The following is an 18,363-nucleotide window of genomic DNA, read 5'->3' on the forward strand; positions in this document are numbered from 1 at the left end:
CTATATCAAACCTAAATTTCACTGAAAAAACTGTACATTTCTATAAATGTGGTAGAAAAGGCTTAATTCCTTTTTCTCTTGCCTTTCCTAGTGTCCCTCCACCACCCAAAGTCAGGGAGTCCTAAATATGTAGGGTTTCTAGATATAAAATTGATAAATCTCAACTCATGGGCAGTTTTTTTTTGGGGGGGAGTATATAATATCACTAAAGTTAGGAACTTCTGTTCAGTTTTTATTTTTTTTTCTTGGTGTTTCCTTTTTTAGTGTCCCTCTTAAGAACGTACTTATGCACTTAGGGTGTTCACTTCCTTGTATGAATGCCTTTGTTTTTCAGTGGTATTCTTTGGTAATGCTTTCTTTTAAGGCAGAGTAAGTGACAGGCAGCATATTTCTCATGACATTTGAAAATTGAGAAATACCAACTAGAGAGTAATTTTAGGAAACAGCCCTTCAGTAATTGTTATTCTGTTGCTCTTTTTAAAATAGACTCTCCAGTTGGGCCATTGGAACCTCCTCCTGAGATTCTAATTTGTTTCCTTTTTCTTTTTTTTGAGACGGAGTCTAGCTCTATGGACTAGGCTGGAGTGCAGTGGCACAATCTTGGTTGACTGCAACCTCTGACTCCTGGGTTCACGTGATTCTCCTGCCTCAGCCTCCTAAGTAGCTGGGACCACAGGCATGTGCCACTACGCCCGGCTAATTTTTTTTGTATTTTTAGTAGAGACGGGGTTTCACCATGTTGGTCAGGCTGGTCTCGAACTCCTGACCTCATGATCCGCCCGCCTTGGCCTCCCAAAATGATGGGATTACAGGCGTTAGCCACCGTGCCCCTGCCTGTTTCCTGCTTATCTTAGTGGCTTTGGCTTTAGTTTTGTAATGTAGCCATTTACATAGTGACAGTCACTCCTTGTGCTGTGCTAGGATTCTGTTACATTGAGATTATCAGGTAAAATATCTTGCAAAATTCTCTTTACCACAGGATGGCAGTTAGTAGCCTACCTGTTTGATTTGGAGGTTGGGGGTTGGGGAATTTCTAGGTCCTGTAAGAAAGTTAATTGCATGTTAAAATGTCTCAGCCTAATGACTTAAATGGCTGGTATGACTTCACGCTGTTGGTAAAAGGGATTCGGGTCAAATGTTTTTTGACAAGAGTTTCTATTTCAGCTTCATTATAGAGCGAGCCATGTGATCGCCAGTTTTTGGTATTCTTGAAAGAGATGTTCAGATTTGTATTTTTAGTATCTGAATGAGAAGCATACATTTTAATTTGCCTTTGGTCTATCACTAGTGATTTTTTGATTTCCAGCTAATTATTTGAAGTCACTATTCTTTGTGCTTCCTTATTTTAGTTACTTTGCCTTTTCCACAATTTTAAACAGAAGAGCATCAGAACGAAATATCTAGCTAATTTAAATGGAACACTGGGTTTGCAGCTTCCTGCCTATTACAGGAGAGTCTCAGAAAATGGAGCATTCTGTCTAGGGGAGATTTTGCTTCCCTGAGATGGCAAGAGGCAAACATTTTGTTATGTTGACACATTATTCAATTAACCAACGAGTGCAAATCCTGGAAAAGCTGACTATTTGTCCAAATGGTATAGCTGCTTTAGTTTACTGAAATGTTGTTGAGCTAATGTAGCTGATAATGGGGCCTACTGGGAGTGGCAAACTGTGACCCACAGACTCCCTTGCAGGCCCAGTTAAAACAGGAGCATTTCGATGTGCAGGCCAGTTGTTTTACATCAAGTTGGAAAAGAAAAACTTTTTTTTTTTTTTTTTTGAGATGGAGTCTTGCTCTGTTGCCCAGGCTGGAGTGCAGTGGCGTGATCTGGGCTCACTGCAAGCTCCGCCTCCCAGGTTCACGCCATTCTCCTGCCTCAGCCTCCCCAGTAGCTGGGACTACAGGTGCCGCCACCATGCCTGGCTAATTTTTTTTTTTTGTACTTTTTTTTTTAGTAGAGACAGGGTTTCACTGTGTTAGCCAGGATGGTCTTGATCTCCTGACCTCGTGATCCGCCCGCCTCAGCCTCCCAAAGTGCTGGGATTACAGGCGTGAGCCACCGCACCTGGCCAAGAAATACTTTTATTTAAGTAAGGTCTAATTCATAAGCAAAAGCCCACAGAGGGTCAACATCTTAAGCCCTGAAGTGATTCAGACGACTTTTACTGTAGGTTGTATTACTCTGTTACTCTTTTTTTAAAAACAGAATGAAATTCAGATGACTTGAAATCACACATAGTTGAAAGAGGTTGAATAACGTGAACTTAATCCTTCCCCTAGAGTCTCATTTTTATTTACTGGACACTGTGAACGTTGGATCACCTATTGCAAAGCTTGTCCTTTCAAAGTATTCATACAATATGATAGGAAGGTCTGAAACAACATTTTAAAGATTCTTTATAATTTTCTAGGAGCACTGACAGTCCTTAAAGGACATTTATGATACCGTTTATGACATTAATTCAGTACATAGTTGTAGAGCCATTTCTGTGAGCCAGGCATGGCGTACTATGACAAACCCAGCCACAGACCCTTCCTTCATGGAGCTTATAGACTAGTGTGAAATATACAGAGTTGAGCCAAGAAGGATGTTTGCTTTAAAGTGTAATTGCTTGAAGATTTTATTTAACCACAAACAAATAGCGTATGGATAACTTTTATTATTCTATATGCATAGAATATAGAATAATAACAAAGAATGAAAATAGAATATAGGATAATACATAGAACACATGTTTTCTTTTTTTTTTTTTGAGACAGAGTCTCTCTCTGTCGCCCAGGCTGGAGTGCAGTGGCACAATCTCGGCTCACTGCAAGCTCCACCTCCCGGGTTCATGCTATTCTCCTGCCTCAGCCTCTCCGAGTAGCTAGGACTACAGGCGCCCGCCACCACACCCGGCTAATTTTTTTGTATTTTTAGTAGAGACGGGGTTTCACCGTGGTCTCGATCTCCTGACCTCGTGATCCGCCCGCCTCGGCCTCCCAAAGTGCTGGGATTACAAGCATGAGCCACTGCGCCCGGCCGAACACATGATGTTTAGTGTTTTACAATAATTTGTTAGTGAATATACCTTTGAAGAACTATCTCAACATAGTCTCCATAGTGATATGGTAGTTTGCATCTTTCTGTTTGTGTAGCCACCACAAGTGGCCTAGTTTTCTTCTTTAGTGGACATGGAATTTATTTAGTAATTTCCTAGCTTCAATCAGTAAGTGATTGGTGGATAACTTGAGATATTCTACTCTATTTAGGCTGTAGAGTTTTCTGTGTCTTCATTCTCCTGTGCTCATAGCCTAATTTTGAACTGAAAAGTCCATGTTGAAAGCACAAATAGCCTTTAGAAAGAAAGTATTCCTTATTATTTATAGGAGTAGTTCTATGTGTAAGAAATGGTAGTGTTCTTGCTTCTTTCCATTATGGTACAAATTCAAAACGTAAATTGTAATTTGTCATTTATTTTGTGTTTATTACAGTAGATGGTCATTTATTTCATGTTTATTACAGTAGATGATCATTTATTTAGAGTTTAAGAAAACTCCACTAAGATTTGTAGATAGTGTTTTATAGTTTTATATAGGTTAACTCTTTTTAGTTTTTACAATTATGCTTGATAATAGGTAGAAATTTTAAAAAGAAAAAAATTACTCCAGATACATCCATGTGGAGACATTGAGAGGTATATTTTATCTATTTGAGGACAGCTAGTTTTCCCCTTAGATACCAGTGTCTTGACTGTGGTGCAGGGAGTGGCTTTCAGACTCAGAAACTAGATTTTATTTTGTCACTATACTAAGCATCTGCCTCTTATTGTGAAACTTACATAATCAGCCAAGTCTGCCTGACTAAATTATTCTCTTCCTATAGGCCTCTGGTTCTTATTTTAAGATTAAAGACCCTTTTGAGAATCCTACTAAGTGAGAGCCTCCCCCTCCCAAAAGTGCACTAACTCACTTACACAGATTTATCTGAAAAGCTACACTATAGCTAGAATGTCCAGTTTGCTATGTTGCATTAAACACTGGCTCCCACAGGAACCTACGTGCCCAGCATCTGTGTGGCTGGAGCTCTCTCTCTTGTGGGTCGCCCTTGTGGGAAGCAAACTGACCATCAGAAGGTAGTGTAGCGAGCACAGACCCGTGGTCGGATGAGTCAGATGGTTACTTGGGACCAAGTCACCCCTCCTAGGGGTGGCTTACGCTGGATGTCCAGTACTTGAAATCCCTGACTACACTGGCTTTGGGACAAGTCATCTTTCCATATTTTCATGTTTCCCATTGTAATTAGTGGGCACATCCCCACTGGATTTGAGACTGTAGTTCATGAAACCACTGCCACAGCTGCCTAGACCAGAAACCTTTGGCATTTCTCAGCCCTTTGTGTTATGTATTGACTTAGTTTTTATTCTCAGAGAGCAAGCTTTTTTCTTTATTTAGAGATTCTTGGAAATGGCTTCATAATACTCATCGTCTTATTTTAGAAGAAGGAAATTCAGGTTCAGGGAGAAGCTAATTGCTCAAGGTCGCGTTGATAACAAATGGTGCAGCTGAGCTTCAAACCCAGGTTTTCTGATTCCAAATTCAGCGTATTTTCAGAAAAGGCTTCAGACTGTCTTTTTCCTGGTGAATCTTATTTTATGAGGAGGGGGCTCATGGATTTGAGTAGAGGAGTACTGTCAATTTCAGACATTAGTAACACAGTTTGAAAATGCATTGTATTCATTCAGTAAAGATTATCCACTGCAGGGGTCTGAGGAAGTGCTCCAGTAGCATAATTTCACTGGCCACATTAACGTAATAATAAATACATTAATAATTCCCTAGAAGAAAAGATGTCATAGATTCCATGTTAAGTAATAAGATTGTTATTAATAATGATGGCAAAGTTATAACTGGAGAAAAGCTACATGTCATGGGTTCTCAATATTTTCTTACCCCAAACATCTTTTTGTGAGTTTAGGTACATTCTTAATTAAAATTCATCTCCATCCCTGCCAGTGGGTAAATGGGTATCCTTGACTTGAATATGTTTGTCAGTTACTCTCGATACACAAAGGTTTTTTTTTTTTTTTTTGAGACAGTCTTGCTCTCTTGCCCAGGCTGGAGTGCAGTGGTGTGATCTTGCTTGGCTCAGTGTAACCTCCGCCTCCCAGGTTCAGCTGATTCTCCTGCCTCAGCCTCCTGAGTAGCTGGGACTACAGATGTGCTCCACCATGCCTGGCTAATATTTTTGTACTTTTTGTAGAGACAGGGTTTTGCCACATTGCCCAGGCTGGTCTCGAACTCCTGGCCTCAAGTGATTCAACTGCCTCAGCCTCCCAAAGTGTTGGGATTACAGGTGTGAGCCACCGTGTCTGGCCTGTAAAGGATTTTTGATGTTAAACTTGGCACTCATTAGCAGTTCATTCTAAATTGTGATGGAAAATTAATGGAGCAGGTTGCATATCTAACCCCTACCCAGAAAGGTTGTTGAGCTCAGCTTGGGACAGAGTTGTATTTGTCAGGAACACATTAGTAAATCCACTTACGGCTTTTGCCTTCTTCACCTAGTAATGCGCGTGGAGCTTTTCCTCGTCAGCAGTATATAGATCTGTTCAGTGTTTGGAATCGCTGCATGAGATGTCAGAACTCTGATCTACTTAACCCTGTGGCATAAGCCCAAGAGCAATTGCAGTAAATGTTCTTACACAGGTGCCTTTGGGTCTATGTGTGAGCCTTTCTCTAAGATGGACGCCTAGAAATAAGTAAGGTATGGGCATAGTCTCCTCTACGTAGAGCTGCAAAGAAATTCTAATTTTATTCAGAAGCTTTACTGTTTTTTTTTTTTTTTTTTTTTGAGACTGAGTCTCGCTCTGTCACCCAGGCTGGAGTGCAGTGGCGCGATCTTGGCTCACTGCAAGCTCCGCCTCCCGGGTTCACGCCATTCTCCTGCCTCAGCCTCTCCGAGTAGCTGGGACTACAGGCGCCCGCCACCACGCCCGGCTAATTTTTTGTATTTTTAGTAGAGACAGGGTTTCACCATGGTCTCAATCTCCTGACCTCGTGATCTGCCCGCCTCAGCCTCCCAAAGTGCTGGGATTACACGCATGAGCCACCGCGCCCGGCCAACTTTACTGTTAAGAGTAATATTATTTTTAGTTTGAAATTATTTCATATAAACAATTATTTCATATATATAGTCGGGTAAAACAAAAAAGACCAATGTTATCGTTGGTTAGAACCAAGAATTTAAATGTAAATGAAGAGCCACATGAGTACAAGAGTTAAATAAAAATTCTGTAAGATCAGTTTTAAATTGGAAGGTTATTTGAAATTTATGATTTTTTAAAAAAATGTGTACTTATCATCCCCAGTCTTTAAAAAAATCGAAGAAACAATTGCATTTCCATCATATAGGCACCCCGTACATCTGCACCTGACTCCAGGGGTGCGTGAGATAAGCCTGGACCCTCTGTTATCTGTTGTATCAGAAAACAAAGGAGCCATCCAAGAAATGTGGTGGGCACCATCCCTAACTAACTCTGAGGCCAGAAGAAGGGGTGTCCACTGGCTAAAAGTGAGACACCCTGAACATCAAAAGAATACGACTGATACAAACCCCCTGTGGTGGGCATGGGCAGAATGATGCCCCCCTGAAATATCCACATCTTAATCCCCAGAATCTATGAACATGTTATGTTATATGACAAGGGGGCATTAGGGGTGTAGGTGGCATCACAGCAGCTAAGGTGCTGAGTTTAAGATAAAGAGATTATCCTGGATGATCTAGGTGGGCCCTAGTGTTACTGCGAGGGAGGTGGAGAGCTGGTGTCAGAGCGATGCAACATGAGAATGAGTCAACCAGCCACTGCTGGCCTTTTGAGGAAGGAGGAAGGGGCCATGGACCAAGGAATGTGGGCAGCCTGTAGAATCTGGAAAAGGCAAAGAAATGGCCTGTCCCTTACAGCCTCCATGCAAGATCGCAGCCCTACTGACACTCTGACCTTAGCCCAGGGAGGCCCCTTTCAGCCCTCTGACCTGCAGATCTGTAAGAGAGTCAATTTCTGCTTGATTTAAGCCACCAAGTTTGTGGTTACGCAGGAGAATTGCTTGAACCTGGGAAGCGGAGGTTGCAGTGAGCCAAGAAGGCGCCACTGCACTCCAGCCTGGGTGACTGAGTGAGACTCCATCTCAAAAAAAAAGTTTTTTTTGAAAATAAGAAATAAAGGCCAGGCGCAGTGGCTTACGCCTGTAATCCCAGCACTTTGGGAGGCTGAGGCGGGTGGATCACGAGGTCAGGAATTCGAGAACATCATGGCCAACACGGTGAACCCACTCCTCTTCTAAAAATATAAAAATTAACTGGGCGTGGTGGTGCATGCCTGTAGTCCCAGCTACTTGGAGGCTGAGGCAGGACTATCGCCGGAACCAGGGAGGCGGAGGTTGCAGTCAGCCGAGATGGCACCACTGCACTCCAGCCTGGCGACAGAGGAAGACTCAGTCTCAAAAAAAAAAAAGAAAAAAGAAAATCTCTCTGGGCATGGTGGCTCATGCCTGTAATCCCAGCACTTTAGGAGGACCAGGAGCTCGAGACCAGGGTGGGCAACATGGTGACACCCCATTTCTACAAAAAAATACCAAAAGAAAATTAGCTGGGTGTGGTAGCACATGCCTGTGGTCCTGGCTACTCAGGAGGCTGAGGTGTGAGGATTGCTTGATCCCAGGAGACCAAGGCTGCAGTGAGCTGTGATGGCGCCATGTCACTCCAGTCTGGGCGTCAGAGCGAGACCCTGTCTCAACAAATAAATAAACGACAAAAAAAATCTTGTATTTACATCACAAAACCAATCACCAATTACTAGACCAGCTTCTAAGGTAGAAACACTCTGGTCTGAGCCCCTGGCAGGGAGCTCACACCCAGTAAGCCTCAGCTCAACACCACATTCTTTTTTTTTTTTTTTTTTTTTTTTTGAGATGGAGTCTCGCTCTGTCGCCCAGGCTGGAGTGCAGTGGCGCAGTCTCGGCTCACTGCAAGCTCCGCCTCCCGGGTTCACGCCATTCTCCTGCCTCAGCCTCCCGAGTAGCTGGGACTACAGGTGCCCACCACCACACCCGGCTAATTTTTAGTATTTTTAGTAGAGACGGGGTTTCACCGTGTTAGCCAGGATGGTCTCGATTTCCTGACCTCGTGATCCGCCCGCCTCAGCCTCCCAAAGTGCTGGGATTACAGGCGTGAGCCACTGCGCCCGGCCGCAACACCACATTCTTGTACCAAAGAGAGTTTGAGATTAAAATCCAGAAAAAAACATTCAAGCTTTTTGTGGTTTTGGAGTCTCAGAGGGTGGTTTTATTGTTTCTTAATTATATTGAGCCTTCTTTTAGCTTTAAAAGGAATGTTGCCAGGTGCGGTGGCTCATGCCTCTAATCCCAGCACTTTGGGAGGCCAAGGCGGGTGGATCACCTGAGGTCAGGAGTTCGAGACCAGCCTGGCCAACATGGTGAAATCCCGTCTCTACTAAAAACACAAAATTAGCCGGGTGTGGTGGTGCATGCCTGTAATCCCGGCTACTCTAGAGGCTCAGACAGGACAATCCCCTAGAACCTGGGAGGCAGAGGTTGCAGTGAGCCGAGATCACGCCAGCCTGGGCGACAGAGTGAGACTCTGTCTCAAAGGAAAAAAAAAGGAATGTCTAGATGCAGTAGCTAAGTACGCAGAAGCCATTTCAGTGTGGGAGGTGAGGTGACTGAGTCCAGGGACTCCAGGTTTCTGGCTGAGGGGTTGAGACCGCCCATGGTCATTGTGATGAGATGAAGACGGAGAATGAGCTGGGCTGGGGGAAGGTGGTCATCTCCTCTGGACGTGATGAGTTTGAGACTCCTGTTGGGTAGCCCACTGGGCATGGTTAGTAGGCAGTTGAGGAGCTGAGAGGGTTTGGAGCTGGGATAGACCCCAGCCTCACCATATGGGCAGTAGTGGGGGCCACAGAGTGTGAAGATGGCTAAGAAAGAGGTCTGGGTGGGGGTGTGGGGAGTCAGCAGCCAGGCATGGGCCATTGAGAAACAGATGCCAGGGGAAGAGGAAAGGGGAGTCTCAGACCCCAAGGGGAAAAAAGTCACTGGAAAGAGGGGCCAGCCCCGTGTCACATCCAGCGGAGACACCAGGTACAGCAGAAGGACCTTGGACATGACCATGAGGAGGGCCTTGTTGGCCATGACCTGGGAGAGATGGGGGTGAGAGCCTGGGGGACCACACCATGTCCCCAGCACACGAAACAGTGCCTGGCAGACAGGATGGATCTATAGATGGATGGACGGACAGGTAGGTGGATGGACGAATGGACAGATGATAGATGGATGCAAAGACAGATGAAAGACAGATGCATAGATGGACAGACAGATGGACAGATGGAAGAAATGATCAGAAAAGGCTTCATGAACAAAGTGGGACTGAGCTGCATCTCCATGGATAGATCTAAAAGCAGAGGACTCTCCTCTTGAGTCAGGAATGACCCAGTGGCCTGGTCCAGGGAGGAAGTCAGCCTGGCTTGACTGTGGACACTTGTGGTGGATTTCAGAGGCTCTTAAAATGAGGCCAAGTGAGGTTGGGCAGGTCCGCGCCAGCTCAGGACTCCTCAGCCACACCACATAGCTGCCTGAGGGGATGTGTCACTCAGGGTGTTGCTGGGACCTACTGGGCCCAGCGTTGCCATCAGCACCAACAGCTTCAGAGAGGGGGACACACGCTGGGGTGACTCCAAGGCTGTGGGTGGCACCTGCCTCAGAAAAGGGACAGGCACAGAGACATTACTGGGGGACACTACTGGGATACTGGCTACCCCCCTGCCCTGTGCCCAGGTCACAAACTACACACTGCAGCCCTGTGCCCCTCACACCCAGCAGGTTCCTGCTCCAGCGCAGCTCCTGGACTGGCCCCAGGTGCTGGCCCCGGGGGTTTCAATCCAAGCATACTTCACTGAAGCATGTGTTTGGCAGCGGGACTCAGCTCACTGTTTTAGGTAAGTGGCTCTCACAACTTTCCCCAGCCTGTCCCACCCTCTCCTGTCTGTGGAAAAATCTGTTTTCTTTCTTTGGGGCTTCTTCCCCTCTGCCCTCCAGTACTTAAGCATGGAACCCTTCCTTTCTCCATGGGGTCTGGGGGAAGCAGGCTGGTCTCAGGGTAACCAGCAGGAAGGGCCCCTACAGTGGGAGCAGCCGCCTTCAGGTTCCAACAGCGGGACACAGCCTGGTCCCGGGGCCTGGGCTGGGATTGGGCGGGGTCAGGGCTCCTCCCCTCTCCCAGGGCAGATGTCTGAGTGAGGGACAGATGCCGGTTCTGATGAGGGGCCCTGGAGTGGCCTTAGAGACAGTCCCTGGGACCCCAGGGTCTAGGCTGAGAGCTGGATGCCCATCCAGCCTGTGAGGGCCACACTGGGGCCTGGGGACACAGGGGTCACCTTGAGGGGAGATCAATGGAGGGCACAGAGAGGGCTCTGGGTCTAGGCTGCAGCTCTGTGGCCTGTGCTGGGTCATGAGGACATGGGGACACTGAGGGACGGGTGAGACTGGGTGAAGTCCCAGAGCCCAGCCCTCCCAGATCAGTTACCAGAAAGGAGACGGTCTCTTAGGGCAGAGATGTGTGTCCCTGGAGCCCCATCACCTCTGGAACCTGGTGTCTCTCTGTTCACGGGTTGATCTGCCGCCTTCACTTGAGGAAGGGCACCTTAGACTCAGGAGGTGACTAGTGGGGAGTAAACGGGGGTGCAGAGAACTCCACAGCTGCCAGGTGAAGTCCAGGGGCATCAGAGTCTGCTGGGGTGGACATGGGGGCTGCGGTGCCCCAAAGTCTGGGGGAGCAGCCCCAAGAACCCAGCTGATGTGAAGAGTCCTGGGGTCGGGCTGGTGGGGACAGGGGCGACGGCAGAGCTCCAGGGTTTGTCTGGGTGGAGCCCACACTTCACCGGGAGAGCTGAGTGGGCCAGGCTGGGGCACAGCCTGATGCCCCAGGGGACAGGAAGCTCCAGGCCATGCCAGGCTTGGGCCTCCCCACACCCTGCCAGGACGGTTTTGTGTGCTGTGGGGGAGACCCCTAGATTCCAAACTCAGACTCCAGAAACAGGAAGGAGGGAGCACAGCCTGCCCTGGGTACACACGGGGAAACCGAGGCTGCAGAGGAAAGGGCTGGGCCAGGACACCTGGGAAAGGTGACTTGGGAAGGGTTCCTAAGAAGGCGTGGGGCTCTCTGCTCTCCAGAGGGCTCCAGTGGAAAGGAGGGAATGAGGAGGGAAAGAGAGGCCCTGGGTGGACCAGACAGTCACACCATGAACCCTCCCAGAGACTTTAGAGAGAGAGAGGCGCTCCACAACACCCCACACTGCCTCTGCCATCTCTCACCCCCTCCTCTGTCCACCCAGCTCAGCCCAAGGCAGCCCCCTCGGTCACTCTGTTCCCGCCGTCCTCTGAGGAGCCCCAAGCCAACAAGGCCACACTGGTGTGTCTCATGAATGACTTCTATCCGGGAAGCTTGAGGGTGACCTGGAAGGCAGATGGTACCCCCATCACCCAGGGCGTGGAGATGACCACACCCTCCAAACAGAGCAACAGCAAGTATGCGGCCAGCAGCTACCTGAGCCTGACGCCCGAGCAGTGGAGGTCCCGCAGAAGCTACAGCTGCCAGGTCACGCACGAAGGGAGCACCGTGGAGAAGACAGTGGCCCCTGCAGAATGTTCATAGGTTCCCAGCCCCCACCCCACCCACAGGGCCTGGAGCTGCAGGATCCCAGGGGAGGGGTCTCTGCATCCCAAGCCATCCAGCCCTTCTCCTGTACCCAGTAAACCCTCAATAAATATCCTTTGTCAACCAGAAATCCTGCCCCCTCTCTTCATTTCTTATCTCTCATATAATGTGATGCTTCTCCTGGGTTCTCAGTGTGGCGCTGGGGGAATCCTGGCACCAGTGGGAAGGTAGCCTGGAGGAGAGGATCACAGCCTCCCATGGGTGTCCCCTGGGGAAATAGGCCAGGATAGGAGGTGTCGGCTCACTGAACACCAGTCCTTCCATTCTCTCCCTCCTCCCCTTTCTCCTTGCAGCTCAACCCCTGACTCGCTGCCTGCTTTCTGGAGGGAGCTATTTCTGGCTGAGCCTCCAGATATGCCCTCTGTCCCTGTCCTGGTCTGGACCCTCTGCCCACCCACGGCCTCTCTTTCCTCAGCCTGGAAGTCCTACTCCGGGCCTGGAGTCCCTCTGCTTCTGTCCGCGGCCCCTGGAATGCCCTCCTTCCTCTCTGCCCAGCTCCCCACCCCTGAGGGCCGGACTGTCCAGGCCACCCCAACACCATCAAATTCATGAGCTCTTACATTTTGGGCCCACCTTGGTTTTTCACCTGACAGCAGGTTCAGAGGTGTGAGAAAAATAGGAGGAAGCCAGGAAGGAAACACACATGAAAGGCCTGCAAGAGGCTCAGGACACTTGCAAAAGATAGGCTCTGAGCTCCCCAGGAACCTGTGCAAGAAGAGTAATAGGTGCTCCATTATTTCTTTCTTGTTTTTCACATGGAGTCTCACTGCGTTGCCCAGGCTGGAGTGCAACGGTGCGATCTCGGCTCACCATAATCTCTGCCTCCCAGGTTCAACTGATTCTCCTGCCTCAGCCTCCTGAGTAGCCGGAATTACAGGTACATGCCATAATGCCCAGCTAATTTTTGTATTTTTATTACAGACAGGATTTCACCATGTTGTTCAGGCTGGTGTGCTCCCTCATTTCTGAGATTAAACAAGTCTTTGCTCGAGGGAAGTTGGTGTTCTCAATGCTGAGGCCAGGCATCTCCTCATAATTAAAAGTGGGGATGTGTTTTACCCAAGGCCTCACTATTGATGGGATTTGGGCTCTGACATGTGCACAGGTGACTGCCTGGCAGCACTAGGACATGGAGAGTTTCTCAGATGCTTGGCACAGAGAGTCACTGGCCATCTTTGGAGGAAGCATCATTTTGGGAAATGGAAAACCAGGTCCTGTGTTGGGCATTTCTCTGTGAGGCTCCCTGGGTCTGGGGCTCCAGCTGCTCTCTGAGAAGAAGGTGTCGGGGGAGAGAACAGGGCCCAGCCACACCCAGCCCCTCCTGCATGGTTCCTGCTCATCAGGGTGTTAGAGGGGTGGGGGCACCAGCAGTGGTCAGGCCTGTGTTTCTGTGGGTGGGGCCAGGGAGGGACCCTCGGGGCATCCTAGGGAGTCTCTCCCATGGCTCCTGTTTGACTTTCATGTGGCTGCTGTCACAAATGACCCCTAATTTAGAGGCTTAAAACATCACACGTTGATTCTCTCCCTGGTCTGGAGTCAGATGTCTAAAACGAATCGTAGAGTGCTAAAATCAGGGTGCCAGCTGGGCCAGGCTCCTTCTGAGGGCTCTGGCGAGAAACCGTTTCTAGGATTTTTCCAGCTTCTAGAGGATGCCCGGAGTTCCTGGACCCTTCCTCCAACTTCAAAGCCAGAGCTCAGCATCTTCAAATCTCTCTCCCACTCTTCTCTCTCTCTCTCCACCCACCACCTTCTCTCACCCTCCCTCCTTCTCTCCCTTTCTTTCCCTCTACCCCCACACCTGCTCTCACTCTGACCCTCCTGCCTCCTTCTTTCCCTTATAAAGACCCCACCTTGGCCAGGCACAGTGGCTCATGCCTGTAATCCCAGCACTTTGGGAGGCCAACATGGGTGTATCATGAGGTCAGGAGATCGAGATCATCCTGGCTAACACGGTGAAACCCTGTCTCTACTAAAAATACAAAAAATCAGCCAGGTGTGGTGGCGGGCGCCTGTAGTCCCAGCTACTCAGGAGACTGAGGCAGGAGAATGGCATCAACCTGGGAGGCACATCTTGCAGTGAGCCAAAATAGCACCACTGCACTCAAGCCTGGGCAACAGAGCGAGACTCCATCTTAAAAAAAAAAAAAAGACCCCATCTTGGACCCACTCACATAACCCAGGATCATCTTCCACCTCAGGCCCCTTAACATCATCACATCTGTAAAGTCCCTGTGGTCACACAACACAGCACATGGACAGGTCCTGGGACTGGGACACAGCCATCTCTGGGCCCTAATTCAGCCGCCACAGCTCCTTTCCCTCCTTCCTCTCTCCTTCTCCGGGTATAAGAAGGGAATGCAGAGAGGTTGGTCAATGAATACACACTTACAGTTAGATGCAAGGAATGTGTTCTAATATTGGATAGCAGAGTAGGGTGACTATAGTTTGCAATAATGTATATTTCAAAATAGCTACAAGAGAGAACTTGAAATATACTCAACACATAGAAATGATAAATACTCTAGGCCATACCCCAGATATCCTGACTTGATGATGACATGCTGGATGCACGGAACCAAACAGCACATGTACCTGAGAAATGTCCAATATAGGCCGGGTGTGATGGCTCACACTTGTAATCCCAGCACTTTAGGAGGCCGAGGCGGGTGGATCATGAGGTCAGGAGATCGAGACCATCCTGGCTAACATGATGAAACCCGGTCTCTACTAAAAATAGAAAAAAATTAGCTGAGCATGGTGGCGGGCCCCTGTAGTCCCAGCTACTCGTGAGGCTGAGGCAGAAGAATAGCGTGAACCTGGGAGGCAGAGCTTGCAGTGAGCCAAGATTGCACCACTGCACTCCAGACTGGGTGACAGAGGGAGACTCTGCCTCAAAAAAAAAAAAAAAAAAAGTCCAATATCATGTATCAGTATAGTCTTTTCCATTAACAAGAAAGGCAAAAAAAGTAGTTAAGCATAAACTAGCCATTTGACCTAGCAATTCCAGCCCTAGGAATTTATCTAGAAGAAATGAAAGCCTGTGTTCCAAAAAGACGTGTACATAAATGTTCTCAGCCTCATTCACTATAGGCAACAACTGGAAACAACCCAAGTGTCCGTCAGCTAGAGAATGGATAGACCCATGTGGTCTGTGCATACAGTGGAGTACTGCTCAGTTACATAAAGAAAAGAAACTATGGATACAGGCCACAGGAGGCATGAACTTCAAAACATTGCAGTAAGTGAAAGAAGTAAAACTCCACGAGGGAAGTTGGTGGGTATGGACGTATTTCTGAACTGACAGAATTTTACTCTGTTCATTGGGGTATTAGGTATTGAGTCCCTATTGACCAGGTACAGTGCTAGATTCGGCCATTACAGAAATCAGAAGCAGACACCAGCTCCATTGTGATGAGACTCACCGGATCAGCTGTTTCTGATGAACACTCAGGTACCCTGACGCTCACTGCTCACATTTGCAGGCTTTACTTAATGCCACTTAAATCTCCCTATTCCCCAAGTCTCCTTTTTTCTTTTTCTTTTTAGACAGAGTCTTGCTCTGTCACCCAGGCTGCAACATCCATCTCCTGGGTTCAAGCAATTCTCCTGCCTCAGCCTCCCGAATAGCTGGGATTACAGGTGCCCACCTCCACGCCCCGCTAATTTTGTATTTTTAGTAGAGACGGGGTTTCACCATGTTGGCCAGGCTGGTCTCGAACTCCTCCTGACCTCAGGTGATTCACCCGCCTAGGCCTCCCAAAGTGTCAGGATTACAGTTGTGAGCCACCGTGCCTGGCCCCCAAGTCTCCTTTCTTTCCAACTCCCCTTATTAGTCACAGCTTTTTAAAGCAATCCCTGCCATACCCATGGCTTCAATTGTTTTCTATATGCTCTGATGACAATAAAATTTAAATGTTTTTATATAATAGCTTTATTTTACATGACACCTCATTCACTAGAATCATAAATTCAAAGTTGCTCTAAGAAAGTAATAACTAAAAAATTGTGATATTCTTAGTATGTAATTTTTTATCAGTATGTAAATTTTAGGAAATTTCCTTAATCGTTTGACTTAGTGTATGTGTTATTTTTTAAAACATTAGTTGTGATGTCACAGAATGGACTTAGCCTACAGAAGTTTCTATCCAACTTTCAACTAGAGAGCTCCATTTCAATCTGATGCTTAAGAGTCCAAAACTAGCTTTTTTTTTTTGAAGTGGATTCTCACTCTGTCGCCCAGGCTAGAGTGCAGTGGCACCATCTTGGCTCACTGCAAGCTCCGGCTCCCAGGTTCAACGGATTCTCCTGCCTCAGCCTCCCAAGTAGCTGGGATTACAGGCACCTGACATTGCACCCAGCTAATTTTTGTATTTTTGTATTTTTAGTAGAGACGGGGTTTCACCATGTTGGCCAGGCTGGTCTCAAACTCCTGACCTTAAATCCACCCACCTAGGCCTCCCAACATAATGTCTTTTAACTGGTCCCACTGCTTCCATCAGTCCTCTACTGTACAGAGAGACCTCACTGCAAACACATCTGATAGAGACTCCTCACCTCTGTGTGGTTCAGTGACTGTCATGTTTCCAGAATAAAATTTAAACTCTGCTTAAACTCTACTGCTGGACAGTGAATGAGCCTTTGTATTCCAGATTCACTCACTGCCCAGCAGTGTACTCTTAGACCACTGAACTCTCTAAGCCTTTGTTCACTCATCTGCCTGAGCTCACTGAGTGTTGGGACTGTTTCAGGCCCATGCAGTGCCTCATCCTTGGAAGGGATTTAATGTTGAATGAAGGGGAGGAATTTAAAATTCCACATAAAAAATTTTTTTTTTTTGAGATGGAGTCTTGCTCTGCTGCCCAGGCTGGAGTGCAGTGGTGCGATCTCAGCTCACTGCAACCTCTGCCTCCTGGCTTCAAGTGATTCTACTGCCTCAGCCACCTGTGTAGCTGGGATTACAGGCATGTGCCACCATGCCCAGCTCATTTTATATTTTTGGTAGAGATGGGGTTTTGCCAATTTCCCCCAGCTGGTCTCAAACTCCTGACCTCAGGTGATCCACCCACCTGGGCCTCCCAAAGTGCTAGGATTACAGCTGTGAGCCACCGTGCCCAGCCATTTTTCTTAAAATACACTAATCTACAATGTCACTTCCCCTCCATGCTTGACTTCTACCTTTACTTTCTGGTAATCACAATCATCTTGTGGGGATCAAGATTCCTCAGGACTAAATTTTGGCCCCACCTTGGGCAGTCGTGGGACCTTGGGGAAGTTACTTGACCTTTCTATCTAGACTTATTCTGTAAAATCTGTAAAATGGGACTGTTTCTGAAGGTTAAATTAGTAGGCCACAGTTGTAAGAGTGTCAGGCACATAATGCTTGCCAGATGTTGACTGTTCATCCTTATCCAATGAGGACAGTGGTTCCCCACTGTAGTGTTCTCAATTTTGTATAAGAAAATAATGCTTTACGCATTATTAGCAAAAGAAATATCTGAAGCCGGGCGTGGTGGCTCACACTTGTAATCCCAGCACTTTGGGAGGCTGAGTCGGTCGGATCACCTGAGGTCAGGAGTTCAAGACCAGCCTGACCAACATGGTGAAACCCTCATCTCTACTAATAATACAAAAATTAGCCAGATGCAGTGGCGCGTGCCTGTAGTCCCAGCTACTCAGGAGGCTGAGGCTGGAGAATTGCTTGAACCTGGGAGGTGGAGGTTGCAGTGAGCCGAGATCGTGCCACTGCACTCCAGCCTGGTCAACAGAGCGACACTCCATCTCAAAAAATAAATAAGTAAATAAAAGAAATATTTGAGTACCCCTGCCATGGAAAGAAGAAACAGAGGGAGAAAAGGGAGTTGGTAGGTCCTAGCATTACAGAGCTGGGAAGGATGTGTTCAGTCCCTATTTTATAGATGAGGAGGGAAGTGTGATGTGTCCCAGGGTTTCATTGAGGATACACAGCCATAACTCTCTATTGAGAGTGGGACCAGGGCCCTGGGGGTAGCTATGGTCAAGTTGCAGACAAGAACTAACACTTGTAAGACAGGAGAGAAGCATTTAGTTAGAAAAGCAGTCAAAAATTTGTGTATAACTACATTTGGTGAGCAAATGAAAGCTATCAGACTCAGAAAAACAGAAATGCTGGTGGAACTGACTTTAGTAACTGGGGTTTTCTTTATTTCTTTTTTTTTTTTTTTTTTGACACAGAGTTTCACCCTTGTCACCCAGGCTGGAGTGCAATGGCATGATCTCGGCTCACTGTGCAACCTCTGCCTCCTGGATTCAAGCGATTCTCCTGCCTCAGCCTGCCGAGTAGCTGGGATTACAGGTGCCCACCATCACACCAAGCTAATGTTTTGTATTTTTAGTAGAGATGGGGTTTCACCATGTTGGCCAGGCTGGTCTCAAACTCCTGACCTTGAGTTATCCACCCCCCCCCAGCCTCCCAAGGTGGTAGGTAGTATTACAGGCGTGAGCCACCGCGCCCGGCCATACCAGGGTTTTCTATTGAGATTCTTGCCAAGGGTGACTTCCAATAACAACCCCCCCTGCACTTTGCTCAGGACTGGAAAGCTCAGGCAGCGCAGGGT

The 18,363-nt window shown here is 47.6% G+C and overlaps 1 protein-coding gene across 1 annotated transcript; it reads left to right on the plus strand.

Annotated features, from left to right (window-relative positions):
• Positions 1–8,971: 8,971 nt before the first annotated feature.
• On the plus strand, positions 8,972–11,790 carry LOC105740042 (immunoglobulin lambda-like polypeptide 1). The gene is made up of 3 exons (XM_012507870.2): positions 8,972–9,138; positions 9,832–9,992; positions 11,388–11,790. The coding sequence occupies exons 1-3, from the start codon at positions 8,972–8,974 to the stop codon at positions 11,705–11,707; spliced, it is 648 nt and encodes a 215-aa protein (XP_012363324.2). The 3' UTR covers positions 11,708–11,790.
• The last annotated feature ends 6,573 nt before the right edge of the window (positions 11,791–18,363 follow it).

Source organism: Nomascus leucogenys, chromosome 7b (assembly GCF_006542625.1).
Source record: "Nomascus leucogenys isolate Asia chromosome 7b, Asia_NLE_v1, whole genome shotgun sequence".
NCBI classification, from domain to species: Eukaryota; Metazoa; Chordata; class Mammalia; order Primates; family Hylobatidae; genus Nomascus; species Nomascus leucogenys.